Genomic DNA, 20,534 nt, shown 5'->3' on the forward strand with positions numbered 1-20,534 from the left:
TTGGTTGGAGTGGTTTTTAAGGCGGTTTGATGTTGACATATGCTTTTTGCAAGAGCATAATCACAGGGCTGGTAGTGTGTTGAGGGTGAAAGGATATCGGATGTATGTAACCAGTGGTTTGCAATTGAAAGGTGGGGTAGCAGTTGCGGTAAAGGAGACCAGCCCCTTGCGTGTCATCGGTTGGGAAGAGGGGGGGGGGTGGGAGGATCGTGAGGGTGGATGGCGTCTGGGGTGAGAGTCGAGTTAGTTTCGTGGGAGTTTACATGCCAGCAACTAGTAATATCAGGGTAAAAGTAGATTTTGTCAGAGAAGTATTGCTGTATCACTTGAGAGGTTTGCCTGCTATAACAGTAATAGGAGGTGATTGGAATTGTGTGATTAGGAGTGGTGATGTCGAACCGAGAGGGGCGGGTTGTGTGCTGAGTGTGCTGAGGGATGTATTGCGAGATATTGGGGTTGTTGATGTGGTGGGGAGGGGGGGTTACCTAGTGGAGCATACGTTCGTCCGTAGGGGATATGAAGCGCAATTAGACAGAATTTATATTAAGCAGGGTATAGATGTTGTGAGGGTGCAAACCTTCGATGTGGGGTTTTCTGATCACAGAGCGGTAATAGCAGATTTGATGTGGGATGGAGTGGTGCGTATTTATTCTGGGTACTGGAAATTAAATGTAAGGCTTCTTGAGGAGGAGGGGGAGGGGCCTTTTTTCAGTGATTGGTGGTTGCCTTTTTGGGAGGCTAGGAACAGGGAGATAGATCTGTTAGATTGGTGGGAAATGCAGGCAAAACCTGGAATAGCGAATTTTTTTAAGGCTAGGGGACGAGAGGAGGCGAGGTGGCGTTTTGGATTGCAAAATTATCTGGAGGGACAGTTGCAAGATTGTTATGTTGGGGGAGGTGGTAGGAGGGATGATATGGACAGACTGCGGAGTAGAATAGCTGAATTACACAATGATAGGTTTGATGCAATTAGGGTTAGGGCGGGGGTTAGAGGATGTTTTGTGGGGTGATAAACCGTCTGGGTATGTTTTACGTAAATTTCGGGACCGACAGAGTGTAACCACCATTCTACAATTGGAGACAAGCCCTGGGATGGGAGGGTATCCAGTGGGTCGAGTCCTATCCAATACGGAAAGTATGAGTCTCTATGCTGATAGTTGGTTTAGAGAGAAATGGAGTTGGAGGGAGGGGGGTTCCTGGGAGGGTTTTTTTGAAGGGGGGTTCCATAGCGTTTAAGTGAGCAGGATAGAGTGGGGTTGGAGGTTGGTATAAGTGAGGTTGAGGTGGAAGAGGCAGTTTTCGGGATGAGTACCGGGAAAACACCAGGGATAGACGGTATACCAAATGATTTTTATAGAGCACATTGGGGGTGTATTAGGCAGTGTTTTGTTAGGCTATTGGACCATATGTTAACTAGTGGGAAGTTGGGCATATCGCAAAGTACGGGTGTCATAGTTTTGGTGCCAAAGAAGGGGGGGGTAGAGAGTTGAGTGCTTACCGTGCAATATCTTTGATGTGCGCTGATTACAAGGTTTTTGCGAAAATTTTGGGTAATAGACTGAAGAAGGTCATGGGGTCGGTGATACATGGGGGACAGTTTGGTATCCCGGGGAGGAGTATGCGGGTAGGTCATGGTCGTATTCGGGATTTCCTTGAGGGTAGTAATAAGGGAGGTATTCTAGGTCTGGATTGGGAGAAAGCTTATGATTATGTGGATAGGGAATTTTTGATTGAGAGTATGGTGAGAATGGGTTTTGGAGGGAGGGTGGTTGGATGGGTGAGGACTTTGTATGAGAATGCATCAATGAGAGTACAGGTAAATGGGAGGTTGGGTAGTTCAGTAAGCATGGGAAGGGGTTTAAGGCAGGGGTGTCCACTCTCCCAAATACTCTTTGCATGTATGCAGAACCCTTTCTATGTTCTGGTTGATGGTGGGATGGGAAGGTTGGGGGAGAGTGGAGGATATTGTGGGAATATTGTTGGTTATGTAGATGATACAACTGTTTTACTTAATGAGATTGAAGATTTAAGAAAAGTGGGAAGGGTAATTGAGATTTTTGGGAATGCTACTGGGATGAGAGTTAATAAGCAGAAATCACGGTTGTTGGAGGTAGGCGCTTGGGTAGGAGGGACCTTGGGGGAGGAGTTTGGTTGGATAACTGTAGATAGGCTAAAGATTTGTGGGATTTTGTTTTTGGCAGATGCACAGGAGAGCAGGAGGGTTAATTCAGAAATGGTAATGGACAGAGCTTTGAGTAGGCTGAGGGGTCTAAGGGCCGGGGATGTAACCTTGCATCAAAGGGTTGTGGTGGTAAATACGCTGATTTATAGTAAGGTGTGGGGAGTGGCGGAAATTTACCCATTAAGAAGTCAGGATATTATGGAAATGCAAAGAAGGGTCTTAAGGTATGTGTGGGGCTATGGGAGGGCGTGGTTGGGCAAAGATGTAGTAATGACTGCGGTAAGGCAGGGAGGACTGGGATTGATTGCATTAGGGTCTAGGGTGAAGGCGCTATATGTGAAGCAGAGGTATATTCGGGCAGCGGGGGAAAGGGGTCTTCGGGTGGGGGAGGTGATGGGGGATATCCGCAAATGGTGGGGTGGCAGGGACTTAGTGGAGTGTGAAGACATGTTGCGGTTTATGTTAAAGGTATGCAATGTTAAAAAACTCAAGGTAAAACGGTTAGTGGGTGTGGGCCGTCGTCAGGAATTAATGCAAGGGATGGCAGTGTATCCCACATATGATTGGAGAGTGATATGGGTGGAATTTAGTAAATTAAGAATACCGGCAAGAGCGAGGGAATTAGTATATAGATTTCTTATGGGGACGTTAGCATCGAAAGAGGTGCTAAGACGAATGGGTTTTGTGAAAGAGGCGTCATGCGCTTTTTGTGGGGAAGTTGAAACGGCTTTTCATGTAGTATATTTCTGTTCTGCATTGGAGGTGGTAAGATTGTGGTTGAAGAGGGTTTTCTTTTTATTGGGGGGGGGAAAGATATCACCCCTTAGGGCTTTAATGTTAGATATGGAAGGGGTACCCAAAGAGGTGGGAAGGGCTATCAGATATGTAATAGTTGATTACTTGTATGTTTCTTGGGGGATGAGGGAGGTGGAGGGGAACATTAGGATAAAAGCGCTGGCGGCGAGTTTTTATAGGACAGCATGTAGGAACAAACAATTATATGGGGGAAGGTGGGTAATTAGTTTTCCGGAGGGATATCGTGGACTTACTGTTGAACGTTTACTCCGTTTGAGTATGGGGTGAGAGGCAAGGGGTTGGTCTCTTCAGTGGTGCGCCCTCTTGGTGTGATTGGAAGCCTGGTGAGGTATGGTTGATTGGTTTGCACGGTGGTTGATGTGGGTAAAGTTTATTGTAGGAGTATGTAGACCTTATGAATTTTTGTAAAATCACAGAGTCAAAAGTTATGTGATTTTCGGTTTTTTCCCTTATTGTTATAAGAATCATTTTATATAGGAGGTTTATATTTATATGTAAAATGTGAGGTTATGTCTTATATATTTTTAATCTGAAGATAGATTTAGCCTTGTCATACACCTCTTTTTTATTATTGTATTGAATATGTACATTATGCACTATGTACGAAAATATATAAGTATTTGATGGGGTTTATATATCCCCTTATTTTGTATGGAAGGTCCTATTATATATAGAGTGTTAATCAGTAACATTAACTTTGTGTATGTGTAGGGTGTTTGGGGGAACCAATGTCTTTGGTATAGTTCTATCATAAATTGTAATATTTAGTTTATTTGCAGACAAGTCATTTAGCGATTTATTTTCTATGTATGATTTAGTTGGTTCTTATGAATAAGTGCACATACACGTATGTGTATATTAATGCGTATATGTATACATATATGACTGCAGGACTCGTTCCTACATGTCTTATAATGACCCTGACTGTTTTTGTTTGGAAGTCTGCTGGGTTGGGTTATTTTAGTAGAAATTGTTTTCAATGGCCATTCATTAGGGAAATTAATGTATGTTATTTAGAATGGGGACTGTACATACGGGGGGGGGGGGGTAGAAGTGTCAGCTGTGTCGGCACTGGCAATGATGAGTATTGTAAAGGAGGGTTTGAAGGTTATGTGGATTAATAATATATAAATAACAAAGTGGAAAAAATAATGCAGATTGTAGGTTTGGGTTTTCCTTGGTTATAATAATAATGATGAATATTGTTATGTTATCTTGTGTAATCTTACTTAACATAGTTACATTGGATGTAATGTATATGACAATGGGATTTATAATTTTGAGTAAGAACTGATAATGTGTTCTTTTATCTATTTAATGTATTGTGTTGTTTTAAATAAAAATATAAAAAAAAATAAATATCAATTCGTTGACAATTTTCAAATATAAATATATATATATATATATATATATATATATATATATATATATATATATATATATATATATATATATATATATATATATATATATATATATATATATATATATATATATATAATATATAAAGAAAAAGAATGCAGTCAGCAGAATTTGAGCCCACGTGTTGAGAGTGGCATAGTTTCCCCCAAGTAACATCTTAGACCATTCGGCTACAGATGCCTCAAAAAGCTAGGTAGCCGGTTTACAAGCCATGTTTCTTCCTAGCCCCAGGTTCATCAATGAGCTTCATTTTCCTTCTGTATGTACTGCCCACATGAGTGAATTTATATCAATGAACCACATGGAAACAAGGAAAGGTGTATACAGAGAAACAGTCACTACACGTATGGAGAGTGGCATAGTTCAACTCTGGGCCATCCCAACCATACCAGTACCAACACTAATACCAACCCCTCACTTCTTGGCATTATCCCCACTCCTTCCCTGACCACATCCTTGATGAGGGATATACAGCAACCCAGCCCCTACCTCCCCTCACACCTGTCAGATGAGCATCATGCGAAGAGAGTAGAAAGCAAAAACCCAGTGTATGAAATGGGAATGTAAGCTAAGAGTGTGGTACACAAGCACAGGTAGACTATCCAACAAGATTGACGAACTGAAGGAATGAATAGCTATCAGACAACGCTGAGCTACGTAATATCAGATGACCCATTTCCAATTGGATATCAAGTGATAAAGAGAGACAGGAAACAGGGGAGGTGGAGTGGCACTGATTATCAGAATCAGTGGGATTTTGAAGAGTTGAGAGGGATAAACAGACAAGAGATACATAACTACAGAGAGGGCTTGGTCAAGACTGGGAAGCCTAAAGTAGAAGTTGAAGTGATATACAACCTGCCACCTAACAGGAGATCGAGGTAGGATTAACAAAGAAATGGTTGAAATAATAACTGAAGCAGCTATGAGTGCCCACAGAGAGAGAAACTGGCAAAACTGGGGCTTGCACGGGGGACCAGAAAGAGAGGGATAGGCTGATGGAAGCGGTCAGCTGAAATTATGTGTAAGCATGTTAAGAATACGATAAGAGGAGATAAGTCAGCAAGACTGGACTTAGTATTTACCACATGTATATCAGGCATGGGAGAAATAAAGTAGGAGAGCCTCCTGGGCGCTAGCGACCATGCAGTGCTGAACTTCAACTATCTTGTGGAACTATATGTAAAGGGAAGAATGGCAAGCGGAGGGAGTGAGAAGTTAGTCTTTAGAAGGGGGAACTTTGCAAGAATGAAGGAATTCCTGAATATAGCGCAGTGAAGAAGACAAATGGAAGGAAAGTCAGTGGATGAGATAGAGTACGGTGCTGGAAAATACCAGAAGGCAGAGAACTTCGTACCCATAAGGCAAATGGGGAATAGCAAAGACAAAGAACTGGGGTTAACCAGAGATACAGAATGGTAAAGAAACGAGAGAAGTATAAGAGCTTGGAAAAATTATATAAAGCGAAGGACAGATGAAAACATAGTAGAAACGAACCCGCAAGGGCGAGGAGAAATGCGGAGAAATAATTTGAGAACAGCATAGCTAAGGCGAAGGCTGAACCAAAACTTCTTCAGCCATATGAAGACAGACAATAGTAAAAGACCAGGTAATTCGACTCAAGGAGGAGTATACCTGGAAGGTGTTCTGAGGAAGGGGGAGAGCTTTTGGAAACTGACAAGGAAGTCTGTAAAGCTGAACAAATGATTCAATGAATTCTTCTCAGTGGAAGTTGGGGCAACGCCAGAAAGTCTAAAAGAAAGGGTACATTAACAGGTGCTGGACACAGTACACACCACACGGGAACTGGGGAAAAAAAAAAACGTTTGATGAAGCTGGATACATCAAAAGCAGTGGGACATGACAAGGTGTTACCATGAATTCTGCGAGAGGAAGCAAAAGCATTATCTGAACCACTAGCTAAGAGCAACAACAAATCAACGAACATGGAACACTTGCCATAGATCTGGAAGAGAGCGAATACAGCGCTTATATTCAGAAAAAGAGACAAGCAGAAAATTCTAAACTACAGGCTAGTTTCTGTGACACATAACTCAAGGTAATGGAGGATAGTAGAGCACTTGGAGAGAAGAGGTTTTATAAACAATAACCAGCATGGGTTCAGAGATGGTAAATCTCGTTTCGCCAACCTGTTGGAATTCTATGATAAAGTAACGGTAGTGAGACAGGAGAGATGAGTGGGTGGATTGCATTTTCTTGGACTGCAAGGAGGCATTTGATACAGTACCATGCACGAGTCTGGGGGCAAAGATTTGAGGTGTAGGTAAGTATAACAGGAAACATATTCCAATGGATCAAAGAGGACCTCAAAGAAAGGAAGCAGAGAGATTGTCCGTAATGAGACGTCGGAATGGAAAAGTAACAGGCGGGGTGCTGCAAGGATTAGTATTAGGGCCAGTACTGTTTCTGGTTGATGTGACTGATATTTTAGATGGGATTGAGTCTAATGTATTCCTGTTCGCTGTTGCTGATGTAAAACTGACAAGAAGAGAAAAAAATAAAGACGAGGACAACAAAAGGCTGCAAATGAATCTGGATAAATTTCAAGACTGGTTACCTGGAGGTTATTCCGGGGATCAACGCCCCCGCGGCCCGGTCCATGACCAGGCCTCCCGATGGATCAGGGCTTGATCAACTAGGCTGTTACTGCTGGCCGCACGCAGTCCAACGTACGAGCCACAGCCCGGCTGATCCGGCACTGACTTTAGGTATCTGTCCAGCTCTCTCTTGAAGGCAGCCAGGGGTTTATTGGCAATTCCCCTAATGCTTGATGGGAGGCTGTTGAACAGTTTTGGGCCCCGGACACTTATGGTGTTTTCTCTTAGTAACATACAAAATACTAAGGGGAATTAAGATGGTAGCCAGGAGCAGGCTGTTTGAGGCGAGAAACAGGAACTCAGGGACACAGCTAGAAATTAAAGACAACTGAACCACAGGGATGTCAGGAAGTATTTCAGTCTCAAAGTAGTTGGAAGGTGGAATGATCTCGGCGACAGACTAAGCACAGCTTTAAGAGCAGGTACGAGGAGGCTCACCAGGCTGGGAGTGAATCTGTCAAGCGGAAAGCTGAGAGGCGAGGCCAAGAGACTCGACCTCTGCAGTCCCATATAGGCGAGTACAAGTACACACATCCTTTCAAGGTGAAGGACACGACTCGAGTGAGTCTTCACTGGCCCATGTGGAGTGGAGCGCCAGTTAAATGCTTGTTAAAAGGGTATCATTACCCTCTCACCATCATTATTATTATATGCTTGGAGAAGCGCTAAACCTGTAATCATCCTCTCTGCAGTGTCTAGGTTACCCATGGGTCTTACGGTTATAATCCCGTTAAAACGATTTCTAATTTCTTTGCGCTAGTGTTTCTAAAATTGCCTAATTAGTTCTACTATTTGATATTTATTTCCGGGTCATTTATCTAGTTAGGGTTCTCTTTTACAGAATGATAAATGGTCAGTTAATGAATTATGTATGTTATATCAGGGTTCCACTAACAATCACTGGAATTGTTCGAGGTAATTTTCATGAGGTCGTTTTTTTTCTTGGTAGGTTATCTACACGGATTCTTGTTTTTTCTTTTCTATTAATTCCTCTGGCGTCAATGAGTTTCTGGAGAAATTACTTTACGACCAAGAACTTTTTTGAGATTGTTAATTAGTCATGAAGGCCGGGGAAAAATGATCTCGTGAACACTTAATAGCGCTCGCGTTCTCTCTCGCTCTATACACAGGGCTTATAGCCCTTGTGGTTTAGCGCTTCTTTTTTATTATTATAATAATAATAATAATAATAATAATAATAATAATAATAATAATAATAATAATAATAATAATAATAATAATAATAATAATAATAATAATAATAATAATAATAATAATAATAATAATAATAATAATAATAATAATAATAATAATAATAATAATAATAATAATAATAATAATAATAATAATAATAATAATAATAATAATAATAATAATAATATACACAGGGCTTTGCTCTGTTAGGTTTAGGGTTCCTAACTATTTACAAGCTAAGAACTGTCTATCTCTAAGATAAGATTTCGTTCGGATTTTTAACCCCGGAGGGTTAGCCACCCAGGCTAACCCAAGAAAGTCAGTGCGTCATCGAGGACTAACTTATTTCCATTGTGGTCCTCAATCTTGTCCTCCAGGATGCGACCCACACCAGTCGACTAACACCCAGGTACCTATTTTGCTGCTAGGTGAACAGAACAGGTGTAAGGAAACGTGTCGAAATGTTTCCACCCGCCGGGAATCGAACCCGGGTCCTCCGTGTGTGAAGCGAGAGCTTTAGCCACCAGGCCACTATATTAGATTCTGTACTCTTCTGTCCACCATACTAAACACTGTATTCTATGTTTTGTCTACCGTACTAAGCAGTGTGTTCTACGTTCTCTCCTTGACAGCCGTTGCCATTACAGATGTCTGGGGTTCACACCGCCACCGCCCGGCTACAGGCACCAGGTAAGCTTCATTGTTATATACATAGCTACACTATCAGGTACAACATCTTCATCTACAGGTATCGTTGTCAATACAAATCACGATTATCATCTTACTAGCAATATGAATAGTAGAGAGTAATGAATTTTCCGACGCAGCAAACGAGTTTAAAAAAAAAAAAATGGTCGCAACCCATACACATTTCTCACCTTTTTGTTTTGACGACTCTCTTGTTAACAGTAGAAAAGTCATGACGTAGTTCGATAAATGGATTACCATAATGGTAACGCGAGTGAATCACACAAGGTACTTACAGTAGCGAGGTGGGAGACAGGGAGAAGGCCAGAGAGGTGCCCTATGCCCTCCTGGGTCAGAAATAAACAAGACAAATGGAGAAAGAAGATAATTCAGAAGTCCTAGTCTACGAGGTACGCACGCTGAAGTAGAGATGGCGCTGACGTGCACTTACTCCGGGTTAACAGAGATAACCTAAGAAACGCATCTGTTCTGGTATCTGGTTTTGTTTACCTGATCTTAACGGTTATGTTGTGTGCGTCCAATGTTGTTAAGACTTGATGCTATGACTGACCTACACCCACGTCATGGCTGGGTCTTGCTACCCTGACTGACCAACACCCACGTCAAGCCGGGTTTTGCTACATTGACCAACACCTACATCTAGCCGGGTCTTGCTACACTGACTGACCAACACCCACGTCAAGCCAGGTCTTGCTACACTGACCAACACCCACCTCAAGCCAGATCTTGCTACCCTGACTGACCAACACCCACGTCAAGCCGGGTCTTGCTATACTGACCAACACTCACGTCAAGCCGGGTCTTGCTACACTGACTGACCAACACCCACATCAAGCCAGGTCTTGCTACACTGACTGACCAATACCCACGTCAGGCCGGGTCTTGCTACACTGACCAACACCCACGTCAAACCAGGTCTTGCTACACTGACCAACACCCACGTCAAGCCGGGTCTTGCTGCACTGACCAACACCCACGTCAAGCCAGGTCTTGCTACACTGACCAACACCCACGTCAAGCCAGGTCTTGCTACACTGACCAATACCCACGTCAAGCCGGGTCTTGCTACACTAACTGACCAACACCCACGTCAAGCCAGGTCTTGCTACACTGACCAACACCCAACTCAAGCCAGATCTTGCTACCCTGACTGACCAACACCCACGTCAAGCCGGGTCTTGCTATACTGACCAACACCCACGTCAAGCCGGGTCTTGCTACACTGACTGACCAACACCCACATCAAGCCAGGTCTTGCTACACTGACTGACCAATACCCACGTCAGGCCGGGTCTTGCTACACTGACCAACACCCACGTCAAGCCGGGTCTTGCTACACTGACTGACCAGCACCCACGTCAAGCCGGGTCTTGCTACACTGACCAACACCCACGTCAAGCCAGGTCTTGCTACACTGACCAACACCCACGTCAAGCCAGGTCTTGCTACACTGACCAATACCCACGTCAAGCTGGGTCTTGCTACACTGACTGACCAACACCCACGTCAAGCCGGGCCTTGCTACACTGACCAACACCCACGTCAAGCCGGGTCTTGCTACACTGACCAACACCCACGTCAAGCCAGGTCTTGCTACACTGACCAACACCCACGTCAAGCCAGGTCTTGCTACACTGACCAACACCCACGTCAAGCCAGGTCGTGCTACACTGACCAACACCCACGTCAAGCCGGGCCTTGCTACACTGACCAACACCCACGTCAAGCCGGGTCTTGCTACACTGACTAACACCCACGTCAAGCCGAGTTCTGCTACTCTAACTGACCAACCTCAGCCTCTGATCACGAAATAACCAAATGAAAATTAATATTATTTTTTTTTCCAAATTGGGCCGGATATGATCCACTCGCCCCACCCTTGCTGTAACCCCCTAATTTTCATCAGGGGGACATGCAGCCCCTACTGTTCCTCGGTAAGTCGACACGCTTTAATTAGGTGAAGGGCTCTTGATCCAAGGAATCGGAGCCACCCTTCCCTCCTGGATTGAATCTGTCTGCCATTCCCCAACAGGTTTAGCGCTTCCTCTATGACACAATACTCTTATGAATGTAAGAGTATTATGACGCTGGTGAGGGGCTCTTCATCTAGGGAACTGGATCTGTGCTCAAGTTCAGTGAACTGAACATGAATGCCTTCGAACCCGGGACCCCCTTCCACAGGCGCTGTATAACCCCTACGGGTTTAGCGCTCCCGCATGATAATAAGGAGAATAGCTTTAGTTATACAGGTTAGCATAACATAGGCTAGGATAAATCATATTACGTTGATTAGCACAAGTTAGCATAGTTTGCTGGGTTAGTTCTGTAGCAACTTAAAAAGAGAAACTAAGCGTGGAAAATATAGTACCAAACCTACTTTGAAGTATGATGAAAAAAGTATGTTATACAACCGATCGTTTTCCTTGTGTGTGGGAGAGAGAGAGAGAGAGACAGAGAGAGAGAGAGAGAGAGAGAGAGAGAGCGAGAGAGGGAGGGAGGGAGGGAGGGGCTGTGTAGGTCAAGTCTTGACGGGGGATTCCTTTAACAATCACTAAATATTCGACAAGACGTTTCTACGTTAATTTCAGTCTTCTCCTCCCTTTCTCCTTCCTCTCTCCATAGTTGTATCGGGAAGTATTGTACTTCATGTATTTCTGAATCTGATCGTATTTTGTTTATATATATATATACACACACACACACACATTATATATATATATATATATATATATATATATATATATATATATATATTTATATATATTTATATATATTTATTTATTTGTTGCAGAAGGTATCTGTCCAGCAATGCTTGGAAAATTCCCAGCAGCAGGCAACACAGCAAGCATCACAGACACAAAACAACCCATCACAGTCAGCAACACCACAACCAGCAGCATCACCACCAGGAACACCACAAGCAGCAGCACCAGCAACACTTCAGACAACGTGCTCGCTCGTTTAAGCGGCACGCCAGACAAGATTCTTTATTCAGTGACGTGATACACAACCGTGGAAGTTTTAGGGCCCCGTTCCCTAACATGTTCCTGCATCACCCCAGCAGTCCCCATTACTGGCACTTGAAGCAGCTGCAGGAACGACACAAGAACATAATGGGGCAACTACACGCACAGATAGACCACCACTTGACGTCTATGAGGGAACATATTGCTCCCACATATCACAAACATCATTCCCGACCTCATATTCAGAGTCTCCAACCTCAAAGTCGCCTCCAGTATCCTCATGAACGACTGAGTCACTCCCAACATTATCTTAACCCTCGACACCATCCACAGCCTCAACGCCATCATTACCATTATCCACTCCACACTAGTACCAGGCAAAGGAAGCCACCTCACAGGGAAGATAGAGAACAGGAGCTGGCTAGCAAGCAAGTGGTGGGGAGAAAGCAGTACAGAATCTTCAGAGGTCCCACTAAGAGTATACCCGAGGATGTTGAGGTGTTCAACGATCCACAACGTTCAGAGCCTCATCGCAACACAACCATCACGGATGATCCGAGTCATGAAGGGACCAACCCAAAAAAAGATAGCAGGGAGAAATGCGTCACTGCAGGTAGTGAAGACAACGTAATTTTACAGAGACCACCCCACCACAAGATCTTCAAATCCACAACACCCTCGCACGGTACGTCAAACCTTAAACCCGTCTTCAGTCGACCAGCTTATAGCCACAGATTCACTCCAGTTTTTCCTGAAGCCCTGCCCACGTCACTTCTTCCATTCTACAACAAGATATCATCATCCTGGGATCCCCAACAATATTTGCTACCCGTAAACAAGTTCCCACACAACAGTAAGCACCAGAACCATCTTTTCACTCTCTCTGACATTCGGGCATCTAGTCGATCATTCTCGGAGAGGAGCAGAACGACACCCACTCCAGCAGGCAACAAAGATTATGTCAAGATCAATGTTGAAGATCATCTTGATCCAATGTCGTCTGCTGACCGTAAGTGCTTAAGGGTATGTCTGTTGGTCTGTTTTTGAAAAAATACATAAATATAATGATAACTTAATATATCAATCCTTTCAGCCTATACATTCATATTGAGTATAAACCATAAATTCTGAAATATATTATTTACTTGGGGAACGATGACATGCATACATAAATAATTTATTTTGCCTTATAATTAGAAATGATGAATGTCTAAATATTGTTTTGATAATTTGATTGTATACGCTATTTTCTTCTTACCTAATTTAGGGTAGTAATAACTAGTTCACTTGAGAGTATCAAACACTAACTTCTTTTCTCTATTGTGGTTGACTTAAGTGTCATTAAGGGTGCATGTAACCTGTACACCACCAGTCACAACCTGTACACCACCAGTCACAACCTGTACACCACCAGTCACAACCTGTACACTACCAGTCACAACCTGTACACCACCAGTCACAACCTGTACACCACCAGTCACAAACTGTGCACCACCAGTCACAACCTTTGCGGATGATACTAGGATCTGCATGAGGCTGTCATCTGCTGAGGACGCGGTTAACCTCCAAGAAGATATAAACAAAGTTTTCCAGTGGGCAACGGTAAACAATATGATGTTCAATGAGGACAAATTCCAACTACTCCGTTATGGAAAACTGGAGGAGATAATAACTAGAACAGAGTATACTACTGACTCCGGCCATACAATAGAGCGGAAAAATAATGTAAGGGACCTGGGAGTAGTAATGTCTGAGGATCTCACTTTCAAGGATCACAACAGTGCCACGATCGCACGTGCAAAGAAAATGATAGGATGGATAATGAGAACTTTCAAAACGAGAAATGCCAAGCCCATGATGATCCTTTTCAAATCACTTGTTCTCTCTAGGCTGGAATACTGCTGTACATTAACATCTCCATTCAAAGCAGGTGAAATCGCAGATCTAGAGAGTGTACAGAGATCCTTTACTGCACGCATAAGTTCTGTCAAGCACCTTAACTACTGGGAACGCTTGGAAGCACTTGACTTGTACTCGTTGGAACGCAGGAGGGAGAGATATATCATAATCTACACTTGGAAAATCTTGGAAGGAATGGTCCCAAATCTGCACACAGAAATCACTCCCTACGAAAGTAAAAGACTGGGCAGGCGATGCAAAATGCCCCTAATAAAAAGTAGGGGCGCCATTGGTACACTAAGGGAAAACACCATAAGTGTCCGGGGCCCAAAACTGTTCAACAGCCTCCCATCAAGCATTAGGGGAATTGCCAATAAACCCCTGGCTGCCTTTAAGAGAGAGCTGGACAGATACCTAAAGTCAGTGCCGGATCAGCCGGGCTGTGGCTCGTACGTTGGACTGCGTGCGGCCAGCAGTAACAGCCTAGTTGATCAGGCCCTGATCCATCGGGAGGCCTGGTCATGGACCGGGCCGCGGGGACGTTGATCCCCGGAATAACCTCCAGGTAACCTGTACACCACCAGTCACAACCTGTACACCATCAGTCACAACCTGTACACTACCAGTCACAACCTGTACACCACCAGTCACAACCTGTACACCACCAGTCACAAACTGTGCACCACCAGTCACAACCTGTACACCACCAGTCACAACCTGTACATCATCAGTCACAACCTGTACACTACCAGTCACAACCTGTACACCACCAGTCACAACCTGTACACCATCAGTCACAACCTGTACACCACCAGTCACAACCTGTACACCACCAGTCACAACCTGTACACCACCAGTCACAACCTGTACACCACCAGTCACAACCTGTACACCACCAGTCACAACCTGCACACCAGCCACAACCTGTATGCCACCAGTCACAACCTGTACACCAGCCACAACCTGTACATCACCAGTCACAACCTGTACACCACCAGTCACAACCTGTACACCAGCCACAACCTGTATATCACGTCACAACCTGTACACCACCAGTCACAACCTGTACACCATCAGTCACAACCTGTACACCACCAGTCACAACCTGTACACCACCAGTCACAACCTGTCCACCAGTCACAACCTGCACACCAGCCACAACCTGTATGCCACCAGTCACAACCTGTACACCAGCCACAACCTGTACATCACCAGTCACAACCTGTACACCACCAGTCACAACCTGTACACCAACCACAACCTGTATATCACAAGTCACAACCTGTACACCAGCTACAACCTGTATATCACAAGTCACAACCTGTACACCACCAGTCACAACCTGTACACCACCAGTCACAACCTGTACACCACCAGTCACAACCTGTACACCACCAGTCACAACCTGCACACCAGCCACAACCTGTATGCCACCAGTCACAACCTGTACACCAGGCACAACCTGTACATCACCAGTCACAACCTGTACACCACCAGTCACAACCTGTACACCAGCCACAACCTGTATATCACGTCACAACCTGTACACCACCAGTCACAACCTGTACACCATCAGTCACAACCTGTACACCACCAGTCACAACCTGTACACCACCAGTCACAACCTGTCCACCAGTCACAACCTGCACACCAGCCACAACCTGTATGCCACCAGTCACAACCTGTACACCAGCCACAACCTGTACATCACCAGTCACAACCTGTACACCACCAGTCACAACCTGTACACCAGCCACAACCTGTATATCACAAGTCACAACCTGTACACCAGCTACAACCTGTATATCACAAGTCACAACCTGTACACCACCAGTCACAACCTGTACACCACCAGTCACAACCTGTACACCACCAGTCACAATCTGTACACCAGTCACAACCTGCCCACCAGCCACAACCTGTATATCACAAGTCACAACCTGTACACCAGCCACAACCTGTATATCACAAGTCACAACCTGTACACCACAAGTCACAACCTGTACACCAGTGAATATACACAGAAAGATGTACGCCTAGTGTCTAATCGACATGTGCCTAGGACAAAACAGTAACTAACTAACCTCTTGGGGTACCATAACTGTGTTCCAGGTACCGCTGCTATACAGCCACATAGCTTCTGACTGGTTGCTTCATGGGTTTAAAGGCTATTGACTTCACTACGGTTATTAAGGCTGCTCGTAACTTTGTTACCGCCATACAAAAATACTTTAATACATCAAACAGGAATTAAACTCTTAGTATATATACGCTGAGAGAAATACCTTTCTCTTCGAATAAGATGTGGTGGGATTTTTAACCCGAGGGAGAGTCAGCCACCCAGGATGACCATATAAAGTCAGGGCGTCATCAGGGAGTCTGTATTATTTCCATTGTCATCCTTTAATCGTGTCCCTCAGGATGCCACTCACAACAGTGCGCTTACTGCTAGGTGACCAGGGATAGCAGGTGTATGGAAACATGACCAATGTTTCCAGCCATGCCGGGGATTGAACCATGGACACTCAGTGTGTGAGCTGAGTGCACTGTCAACCGAGCCACAGTTATAACATCTCAGTCGTGTTAAACTTTTTAAACATAACACGAGGCATCAAAAATTACTCTGAAATCCCTGAATTCGACTCATCCTGAGCAAAAACTCAATGCTGCCAGAGGTATCCTGGCTTTTAACAGTAGTTTAAAAGCTACTGGTGGCTATAGCTCTCGGTTCATGCGGCGAGGGTAGAAACATTGGGCGTGTTTTTTTACACAGGTGGCCTATGTTCCCCAACAGTAAAATGGGTACCTGGGGGTAAGTCGACTGGTGTGGGTCGCATCCTGGGACAAATCTGATCTAATTTACCCGAAATACTCAGCATAACAAGCGGCTTTCTATATAGTAGTACGTCATTGATGTCGGCTAGGACTGTATACCTCGTACATGTACTGGCAGTAAATATATTATTATTATTATTATTATTATTATTATTATTATTATTATTATTATTATTATTATTATTATTATTATTACTGTTTAAAAGCACATCCTTACTCTTAATGTGATTCTCGATCAACAAAATACTACAGCAAACAGATCCTGAAATATTCTTGTTGTCATCTAGTTCTGTTCCTGTTTTTGTACCGGCTTTTTCTTTCTACTTTCGTATAAGTAAGTTTATTCAGGTATACACAAATACAGTTACATATCATACATAGCAGCATATGCGTAGAGAACCTGGGATAGCCCAAAAAAGTCAGACAAAGTGATTCATTTCCATTGGTAATCGCATTTTTTTTAGGTATAGACGTTAAACCTGTTAATTTTTACATAGTATTATCTTCGTTTATAATGCTTAGGTTAAGTTAAGATTTGTTGCGGGTCTTAAAAGTCGTATGATGACCCGCAACTAGAGCTTTTGGTCATCTGACTGAGGCCTTTCCCTGGCTTACCACTCCACCCTTTTAAAAATTTTAGTTGTCTATAATATTTATATCCATGTCTGCAGAAATAATTCTCCGAGAACTTAAATTTCATTACAATGTTTTGTTACGTTTATAATTAACCAATATTATTCACCTTGTTAGTGATAGACAGTTATATTTTTTTGTGTGTGAATTAATTTGTAACCCGTATATATTTTTAAGTTTCTGTTAATACCATGTATTGGACCCTAAAAATATCAGAGATTTTATGTATAGTCTAGGTTTTGCCCACAATGTTATGCATCCGTATGGGCCTTAAGATTATTGTATGTATTTTACAATAATTTTGATATGAAGATTTACATTTGTAGGGCGAAAAAAAGGCAAAACACAGAGCCTAGGGAATGGGAGGTAATCAGGCTTGATCCGAGGACCGGGGCCGGAATATCGTAGTTCAGCACACCCATTAGACAAGTGAATGTGCAAAAAACTGAAGGAAAATTGTGGCGTTATCTAGGAAAACTGGAGATTGACGGTAGCAGAGTTCAGCAGTGACTGTTGGAAACACCGCCATGAGTGTTGGCGTCTCCTGCATTGCTAAGGAATCCATATACGTGCAGTTGACAGCACTGTGTATTGTGGATGCTTCGCATACATATACATCATTATACAACTGACATAGAACCTTGCATTGTGCGTGTTTAACGCAGAATGCAAAACAAAGTCGAGAATAAACTCTGTAGCTGGGATAATGTGTGAGAACGTTCTCTGGTAAGGTAACCTCGGAGATATAATATTACTGGATAATCCAGTCATTGTGGCTTATTTATTCTGGAGTTCCAGGACAGAGTTTTGCCCAGGATGCAACCCTCAGCCTTCGACTAACTTCCAGGTTAGGTTAGGTTTGAGAAAGGTTAGGTTAAGTTTGAGATAGGTTAGGTTAGGTTAAGTTTGAGACAGGTTAGGTTAGGTTAGGTTAAGTTTGAGATAGGTTAGGTTAGGTTAGGTTGATGTTGCGTCAAGTATAAAAGCGACTAAAATGAAAATAATGAACAAAACCGGCCACTACACATCTGTCAGTACTAATAAAAATATTACTACGACTGCTAGTATTACACCTGCTGATGTTATTACCACTGCTGGAACCACAACTACCATCATTAAGTGTTATACTACCACCATTACTACTACCATCACCACTAATACTACCACCGATACCACTATCAACACTACCACCACTGCCACCATCAACACCACCACTATCACCACCAATACCACCATCACTATTACCACCACAACCTCCCCACCACAAATAAAGTTGCTACCGTAAGTACCACCTAATATCACCATCAACCACAACTACCACCACCACCATAACCACCATAAAACTACCACATCTACAAGTATTACTAGCTAAGGAATTTGTAAAAATTCTTTAGCTAACACTTCACTACGTGAACTGTCTCATACTTTACTTAGAAGGACGCGTGGGTCAGGCAGAGGGCACTATACCCTGCATCAAGTGCCCGCCAGACGCCCATGTTGAAGCGCCCAGGGGAAAGGATTGTGTTTACGCCCACGTCCCTAACCCCTTCTCCTGTACGCCCAGGTGAGCCCAGTCACTCTCACAACTATGTTATAGATTTAAAGTATAACTATCTACCTATATATATATATATATATATATATATATATATATATATATATATATATATATATATATATATATATATATATATATATATATATATATATATATATATATATATATATATATATATATATATATATATATATATATATATATATATATATATATATATATATACATATATATATGCAATAAGATCACAGTAAACAGGTGATACCAGAATATGCAAAACAACCACTGTGAAAAAATAGCGAAATTCCAAGCGCTTTCGTGACTTCTCACATTAGTTCCTTGATAATGTGAGAAGTCACGAAAGCGGTTGGAATTTTGCTATTCTTTCACAGTGGTTATTTTGCATATATATATATATATATATATATATATATATATATATATATATATATATATATATATATATATATATATATATATATATATATATATATGTGTGTGTGTGTGTGTGTGTACTCACCTATTTGTGGTTGCAGGGGTCGAGTCATAGCTCCTGGCCCCGCCTCTTCGCTTTTTGCTACTAGGTCCTCTCTCTCCCTGCCCTATGAGCTTTATCATACCTCGCCTTAAAACTATGCATGGTTCCCGCCTCCACTACGTCACTTTCTAGGCTATTCCACGGCCTGACTACTCTATGACTGAAGAAATACTTCCTAAAATCCCTTTGATTCATCTGAGTCTTCAACTTCCAATTGTGACCCCTTGTTTCTGTGTCCCTTCTCTGGAACATCCCGTCTTTGTCCACCTTGTCTATTCCGCGCGGTATTTTATATGTCGTTATCATGTCTCCCCCGACCCTCCTGTCCTCCAGTGTCGTCAGGCCGATTTCCCTCAACCTTTCTTCGTAGGGCAATTCCCGTAGCTCTGGGACTAGTCTTGTTGCAAACCTTTGCACTTCCTCTAATTTCTTGACGTGTTTGACTAGGTGTAGATTCCAAACTGGTGCTGCATACTCCAGTATGGGCCTGACGTAAATGGCATACAGAGTCTTGAACGAATCCTTACTGAGGTATCGGAACGCTATCCGTAGGTTTGCCAGGCGTCCGTATGCTGCAGCAGTTATCTGATTGATGTGCGCCTCAGGAGATATGCTCGGTGTTATACTCACCCCCAGATCTTTTTCCTTGAGTGAGGTTTGCAGTCTTTGGCCATCTAAACTATATTGTGTCTGCGGTCTTCTTTGCCCTTCCCCAATCTTCATGACTTTGCATTTGGCAGGGTTAAACTAAAGGAGCCAGTTGCTGGACCAGGCTTGTAGCCTGTCCAGGTCTCTTTGTAGTCCTGCCTGATCCTCATCCGATTTGATTCTTCTCATTAACTTCACATCATCTGCAAACAAGGACTCTTCTGAGTCTATCCCTTCCGTTATGTCGTTCACATATACCAAGAACAGCACAGGTCCTAGGACTGACCCCTGTGGAACCCCGCTTGTCACAGGCGCCCACTCTGACACCTCGTCACGTACCATGACTCGTTGGTGCCTCCCTGTCAGGTATTCTCTGATCCACTGCAGTGCCTTTCCTGTTATGTGTGCCTGATCCTCTAGCTTTTGTAGTAACCTCTTGTGAGGAACTGTGTCGAAGGCCTTCTTGCAGTCCAAAAAAATGCAGTCGATCCAACTCTCTCTCTCTTGTCTTGTGTGT

At 43.2% G+C, this 20,534-nt stretch overlaps 1 protein-coding gene across 1 annotated transcript in view; it reads left to right on the forward strand.

Annotated features, from left to right (window-relative positions):
• Positions 1 to 20,534, forward strand: part of LOC128692023 (uncharacterized) — a 160,461-nt gene that overhangs the window by 14,684 nt on the left and 125,243 nt on the right. Inside the window, exons 3-5 of the mRNA XM_070085369.1 lie at positions 8,865 to 8,922; positions 11,732 to 12,915; positions 18,708 to 18,837. Of these exons, the coding sequence (XP_069941470.1) occupies positions 8,865 to 8,922; positions 11,732 to 12,915; positions 18,708 to 18,837 (1,372 nt within the window). The remainder of the gene's footprint in view (positions 1 to 8,864; positions 8,923 to 11,731; positions 12,916 to 18,707; positions 18,838 to 20,534) is intronic.

The sequence above is a fragment of the Cherax quadricarinatus genome, chromosome 15, assembly GCF_038502225.1.
Source record: "Cherax quadricarinatus isolate ZL_2023a chromosome 15, ASM3850222v1, whole genome shotgun sequence".
Taxonomy (NCBI): domain Eukaryota; kingdom Metazoa; phylum Arthropoda; class Malacostraca; order Decapoda; family Parastacidae; genus Cherax; species Cherax quadricarinatus.